We start from the raw sequence: 7,686 nt of genomic DNA, 5'->3' as shown, positions 1-7,686 counted from the left end.
GGGGGGGGTGGAGTGAGAGACAGAGGGACAGAGAGAGAGAGACAAAGAGATATAATAGATAGATAGACAAAAGAGGGGGGAAGTAGAGAGCGAGAGAGATAAAAGGAGAGAGAGAGGGGGAGAGAGTATTTGAAGATAGTATCAATTTCAAATACTTGAACAAAAATTATGTTGATCACTAAAACAATGTAAACAGGGCAGTTTTTCAAAACGTGTAGGCATAGTGAGGGAAGAAAGTCCCATTTCCGGACCTCTTTCTGACAGAATCCATGTCAAACTGACAAAACGTTGAGGTGAGCTTTTAGATTTCTCATAAGATCGAACATTTAACTTGTGTTAGTGTGAACAGTATTCCCACTGTCCTACGAGCCAAATAAAAGAAAGTTTACAAGATAATAATACAACAAAGAATAGTTTCATATCGCTACCTCAGAATTATAAAGTTCTCTCTGCACAGCACCTAGATCTAGATCTAGGTTTGAGAAATTTGACGTCCAAGATTTTGAGTTTCACATCAAGCTTTTTCGAATTCAATTCTTTGAATATCTTGATATTGACTCCGAATAATCTTATTATTTTGATAGAGCAGATAGAAGATTTATTTGGTTTCTGACCTCATGGTCTTAGCAACTCTTAAACTGCCAAAAAATATGTCCGATAGAACTTAATAATTTTGAGGTGGCAAAATATCCATGTGTAGCATACATGTCCTTTCGTTCAGCAAAATATTAGAACGCGTAGAAAAACAGCGAGCATAATCCTGTTGTCACATGAAGCGAGATACACACACCTAAGGCCTCAGGACGAGACATGACATTCGTACATTCACTCGAACAGGTTGGCGACTTTCCCTGAACTCTCACTCATGAACAAACGTACTACACATAACAACACACAAGGTTAGTCGCCACACATTGTCTTTTTTTACCACTATTTATTCTGCTTAACGCTTTGATTAGAGATGTATATTATTATACTCTCGTCGGTGTCACAAAAAAAATCCTGTTATAAAGTCCGTTTTTACATCAAAGAAAAAAAATTAGCTTTTGATGTTTTGTTCCATTCAGAAATCATGAAAAGCAAGAAAATAGTCAGCCTTTACTGAAGCATTAAACTGCATTTTGATTTTTTTTTTAAAGGTGTATCTTTCATAGAGATCTGGGAGGCTGCAAAAATCGAACATTCTCAAAATCTGGACGTAAATGGGTTGCTTAAGATGGCGACGATTGTACTCACCTGATGTCTGTCTCCGATATCTGGAAAATAATCCCCAGGTTTTCTCCTCACTCTGTGTCAGTGCGGCCATACCTGGCGGGACAGGGGAGAGTGCGTGAATGAGTGAGGAAAGGGACATTTGAATAATCAGTGAATGAATGAGTGAGTGGGTGAGTGAGTAAATAAACTCAATAAAGTGAATGTAGGTGATCTATAAATATACACACATTATATATATATATATATATAAATATACATATTATATATATATATATGATTTTATATATTTATATATAATTATATAATATTTTCATTATAATATGTATTATATATATATGTATACATATGTATGTATGTTTGTGTGTGTGTGTGTGTGTGTGTGTGTGTGTGTGTGTGTGTGTGTGTGTGTCTGTGTACTTAATATGAGGCTTTCGTGGTTGAGAAGTTACGGGGTTCGCCTCTCATGCAATAGCTCCCGGGTTCGAATCCGGTTAGCGACGGAAAATTTTCTTCTTTAAAATTGTCTAATTTCACCTCGTTTCATGCTCTCAAGCAATGTTCTGTTGTGTTCTTTCGTCTCTACTTTCTGCCCCCACCCCTAAACTTCATTTGCCCCCTCCTCTGGGCTCCTGACTCTTTCTGCCGCCTTTCTACGACTACTCCTTGGCTCCTTCTTACTGCTGTCTTTCAGCCCCACCCGTGGCCTTCTGGTAGGTAAGATCCAACTCCTAGCCTTCTCGGATGGTGGCGCGAAACCTTGGAGGTCCGATGAGTAAGTTGTGCACGTTAAAGACCCCATAGTCGTACAAAGTCGATATGAATAGGTTCTGGCCGTCGCCGAGACAAAATGCAAATTTCCAAACTGGAAATGTTTCATGTGTCCCGTACGCTCTTATGACCTTACAATTTGCGAACCCCGCAAAACACTTACCAGAAAAAAAAAAACACACACACACACACACACATATATATATATATATATATATATATATATATATATATATATATATATATATATATATATATATATATATATACATAATTATATATATAATAGAAGTACATACTGTAAGACAGATAGATAGATAGATAGATAGATAGATAGATAGATAGATAGATAGATAGATAGATAGATAGATAGATAGATAGATAGATAGATAGATAGATAGATAGATAGATAGATAGATAGATAGATAGATAGATAGACTCACCTTGTTCAGGAGCAACAACACAAGAGCATCTCTATAAGACATCTCTGACGTCCACATCAAAGAGTCCTTGTCGGTGTAGAGGTCAATAACCCTAGCTTGCCATACAATGGATAATGGTCTTTGTGTGAACGGGAGCTGCTGCTTTCCGAAAAAGAAAATATGTAGGCGTTGGAATGGTGTGCTCAGATGTGGGGATATACAAATTACTGTGAGTGTTTTTACATCCCCATCGACACCTTTTAGATCATTCAAGGGCAAATCTTCCGACCCTGCCTGTCAGGACAAACCCCTTCTGAGACAAATACAACGTCCCAATATATAGACTGATGAGGTGCTCCCACTTGGGAAACGAACTTGGGTCTTCTGCTTGCGACAGCGACGCGCCTAACCGCTACGCCACGGACGTCACAGATGATGGGTAGGAAGACAAAGGGTTGGGATGGTTGGCTTAGAAGGTGGGTAGGGGGATAAAAGGGCAGGGATCATGAACTCAGATTGTGGGTGAGAATGGAGACATATTTGGGGGTTAAGGACCGGGTAGGCGGGTAGTCGAGGGGCGGGGGGTAGAAGGCTGGCGCGGTTCGTCCGTAGAGCACTGTCGTGCAGTGCCGCCCAATTTTTTAAAAATGTTCTATGACGTAAAACACTCTCAATAATAACATAAAAGGAGCCAGAAACAAGCTCCAGCCAAATATTATATCAAAACAAGGTCCTCACTGGCGCCATAGCTGTCAATTCTGTGTCTATAGCGCCGTAAAACATCTACTATGCCATGCCAAAGTCCACCGGCTTTAGCTAAACATAATGGGATATTCAAAGGTGTAACCTGACCTATAAATCGCTCTTGGGGATAACCCAAGCGATGATGACACTCGTAGCGAGTTTGGCGGTACATAAATATTAATAAGACGGCACATCTCAAACGTGCTCCAGCCGAACAGTGCCGAAACATAGCCCACAGTAGGCAGTCTAAAAATAAACGCGATAGACCGTACGCTATTCTTTGCCAATATCATGTGAGCCCCGGAGCAATTCAGCTGAGTGCTCAAGTGAATTGTTGTTGGTTCATTGTCTGTCTTGCCACTATATTAAGTGACTCTGTGACCGTGACCCTGAGGGAGGTGAACGTGACCGTCCTATGACTTGTGCCTTTGAATGATTTTATAGTGGAGTAGTTAAAGTTATTACTTGAGTGTTCAGTTCCAATACAGGATGAAGGAAATTGGTGTTTAACTAACAAACAAATTTAGTACTAGAAATTAACGCGACAAGTAAAAAGAATGAAAATAAAAGTACGAGGTCCTCCCTCACGAACCCCAAAGATCCTAAAATTGCTCACCGTCTCATTTACTATGCCCTTGACTATCTTCAGCATGCGATAGCTTAATTGTGCACGTCCACTTTTTAGCCCCACGAGCCGCCCCTGGTAGAAGGGTACTGATTGTGTGGACGATCAATCATCGAGTTTGAAGCAAACTGAGCTCCATATCCCCAGCTAAAAGAACCGCTTTTCTAAACTCAAAAGGTGGAACTTTGTAACGACCTGGAAGGTGGGAGAAAATGCTGCCTGGTAGCGGTACTATCATAACGTCAAACTAACATTTGGCGATCTGAAGATAATATCTGAACAAAAGCGTATTGCAGTGAGATGAGAGCGTCTTTTACAACCCTTATACAGCTGTTCAAATACTACAAAAGACGACAGTTGTCATAGGAAGCTGTCAGTTTATGCCAGAACTGTTACGTTTAAATTTGAAAAGCTCACAGTGTTGGAAAAGTACTCAGAGATCTAAACCCCTTGAATTCACTGCCCCCCCATATATATATATATATATATATATATATATATATATATATATATATATATATATATATATATATACATATGTGTGTGTGTGTGTGTGTGTGTGTGTGTGTGTGTGTGTGTGTGTGTGTGTGTGTGTGTGTGTGTGTGTGTTACAGTAAGAATGCGTACCTAGTGAATACGCGTAATCATTGAATATTTTAGTGAATACACGTAATCCCCGTTTCAGTTTCACTCAGGGGTTTCACATAATCACTGAAATTTCTAGTGATTACGCGAAATCCCTAAAATTAGACCTATCATTTTACGTGTTTTTACTACTGAGCATTCAGTAAAATCACGTAATAGCCCCGCCACTGTACAGTGATTACACGTTTTCACTGAAATATTCAGTGATTACGCGTATTAACTAGATTGATATATATATATATATATATATATATATATATATATATATATATATATATATATGGATATGCCAGCTGGCAAACAAGGAGACAACGTTTGTGTGCCAGTTCCACTTGTTGGTCGAGGGAGAGGCGATCCCAGAAAGACCCTTGGTGTCATAATTGACAGACAAGAAGAAAGCTGGTTTGTATTCCAGCAATCAGTTCGATCTGGGCCCTGAGCGTCTTCTGAACACTGACGACATAAACACCGAAAAAATAGTTTCAATCCTCTTCAGGTGGACAAGGCTTCACAAGATGCAACTGTACTGGTGCCAAAAAGTGTAGGTCACGGCGATGCAAATGCAATAAAGCAGGTTTTAGGTGTAACTTACGCTGTCAGAGCATCCTCAATTGTTGTAACAAGTGACGACGTCGATGGATCTTAGTCTTAAGTATTTAACTGAAAACTGAAACAACAACAACAACAACAACAATAGTGTCTGCCATTAAAAAATAAATAAATGCTTTGTTTTTAGATTGTGGAGCAGGTGTGTGTATGTGTGTGTGTGTGTGTGTGTGTGTGTGTGTGTGTGTGTGTGTGTGTGTTGTGTGAGTGTGAGAGAGAGAGAAAGAGGGAGAGAGAATGGAGGGAGAGAGAGAGAGAGAGAGAGAGAGAGAGAGAGAGAGAGAGAGAGAGAGAGAGAGAGAGAGAGAGAGAGAGAGAGGGTATCTTTTACCGAACTGACTATTTAAGCAATAAAATTTTGTATGTGCCTGATCATTGTTTAGAATTTTTTAATGCTTAGTTTTTAGATTCTGGAGCATGTGAGAGTGTATGTGTGTGTGTGTGTGTGTGTGTGTGTGTGTGTGTGTGTGTGTGTGTGTGTGTGTGTGTGTGTGTGTGTGTGTGTGTGTGTGTGTGTGTGTGTGTGGGTGTGTTTCCCCGGGAAATCAAATATATTCGTAGGTGCTGTTTATTTATAGAGGGCCATACAAGTACAAGTCGAGCACACCAGAGCCCGCCATCTGTCTGCCAACACAGAAAGACATACTGAACACATTGAAAATCCCATTCGTTATGATAGAAGGCTCAAAGTTTGTGACAATGCTAATAATAATAATAATAATAATAATAATAATAATAATAATAATAATAATAATAATAATAATAATAATAATAATACATAATACATAATACATTTAATGCGTAATATACGAGCATTGTCCTGAATTAATAAGGAAATGGCTATAACATGTAACAAACAATGGGTTATGACTGTGATACAACTTACACAAAGTGCTAAGCATTTTCCTTTACTTCTCAACAAAGTCCCTATAAACATAATTAATTGTTGTTGTTGTTCTTCTTCTTCTTTTTTAACTGCTACTATTATTATTATTATTATTATTATTATTATTATTATTATTATTATTATTATTATTATTATTATTATTATTATTATTATTATTATTATTATTATTATTATTATTATACTATTATTATAATTATTATTATTATTATTATTATTATTATTGTTATTATTGTTATTATTACTATTATTATTATTATTATTATTATCATTATTATTGTTGTTGTTGTTGTTGTTGTTGTTGTTGTTATTATTATTATTATTATTATTATTCCATGGAGACATTCTACATAATTTGTCAGTTCGACTACGTATACCAGACGCCTTAAGAAGGAGGACAATCAGAGTCTATTTTAATTTAGTTTTTTGTTTGTTTGTTTTGTTTTCGTGTGACTGGTTGTTGTTGTTGTTGTTTTTGCACAATGGTGAAGCGCTTAACGACCCCACTGCAGATGCCGGTATACATTTGTGAGGCAGCGTGGTGGAATCAGGCTCTCGTCAAAATAATCAAAGTGAAGAAACTTGCATTTTTCCGCTGGTTTGTGAATTTTTATAAAATTTTTGTTTTTTGGCTCATCACCTTTCATGCCCATTAAAGAACTCATTTCTGTGTAGATTTTCTGAAAAACGTTCAATACAGGAACAACAAAAAATGTCAATTTCCGCTTCCACGGACTCTTAAGCAAAGGAAATAACTAAAATTTGGCGGCCATTTTCTCACTAATTTTACCTCTGAAAACAGATGACCCTCACCTCCTTCTTTTGCAAATATCTCGATTTATATTTATGATAATTGGATATTTTTTCATCCAAATAAAGACAAGTGAACAAGCTTTAAGAAGATACCAATAACTCTACATGCCCAAAAATTGACGAGAGCATGATTCCACCACGCTGCCTCACATTTGTGTCAAGGTGCGGTGGAATCAGGTGCTCGTCTGTTTTGAGGTATGTGGAGGTATTGGTGTCATCTTCTGGCTTGTTCATTTGTCTTGCTTTTAATGAAAAAAAGTTAATATCTATCTATTCTGACAAGTATTCCATATATCGGTAATTGAAGAAGGTTGGGATTGCCTGGTTTCAGAGGTAAAATTAGCGGGCGCATAAATGGCTGCCAAAGTTGTGTGATTTCTACACCTTTAGAGTCCTTGAAAACATTCAAAATTACATTTTACGAGCGCCTGATTTCACTACAATGCCTCACGTTTATTATCGTCTTGTTATTGCTGTTGTTGTTGTTGTTGTTGTTGTTGTTGTTGCTGTTTTTGTTATTATCATTGAAACATATTTTCTGATGGATGAATTGCTCTTCAAAGTACTTCGACTATCAAAAGAATGTATCTCTAACTATACAGAACGATTTCTATAACTAGTCACTACTTTAGAATTACAAAGTTCTATCTGACACTTTTTTTGTCGTTTTGAGTTACGAAGACCATGTGATCTATCTGCTCTATCAAAACCATAGGAGTATTCGAAGTCGATATCAAGATATGAAAAGAATTGTTATCTTGACAGGTTGTGATAAACAACATTTTACGTCAATCTTCTAAAAACTGAGAACTGAGTGGATAGAACTCTGCGATTCTAGGGTGGCGAAGAGTTTCCACATCCTATGTTTAATACAATGTGGCACAGCATGGTGGAATCAAAAACTTACTTACTTACTTACTTACTTACTTACTTACTTACGACGG

General features: G+C 37.4%; 1 protein-coding gene across 1 annotated transcript in view; it reads right to left on the bottom strand.

Annotated features, from left to right (window-relative positions):
• The window catches only part of LOC101845209, a 19,380-nt gene that overhangs the window by 6,671 nt on the left and 5,023 nt on the right, over positions 1-7,686 (bottom strand). The window contains exons 2-3 of the mRNA XM_005112395.3: positions 2,427-2,564; positions 1,237-1,308 (exon numbers count right to left, since the gene is read on the bottom strand). Of these exons, the coding sequence (XP_005112452.1) occupies positions 1,237-1,306 (70 nt within the window). The 5' untranslated portion in view covers positions 1,307-1,308; positions 2,427-2,564. The remainder of the gene's footprint in view (positions 1-1,236; positions 1,309-2,426; positions 2,565-7,686) is intronic.

This window comes from Aplysia californica, unplaced genomic scaffold (assembly GCF_000002075.1).
Source record: "Aplysia californica isolate F4 #8 unplaced genomic scaffold, AplCal3.0 scaffold01260, whole genome shotgun sequence".
Lineage (NCBI taxonomy): Eukaryota > Metazoa > Mollusca > Gastropoda > Aplysiida > Aplysiidae > Aplysia > Aplysia californica.
Note: the sequence above shows the minus strand (reverse complement) of the source record. Positions and strands in the feature narration are given on the sequence as shown.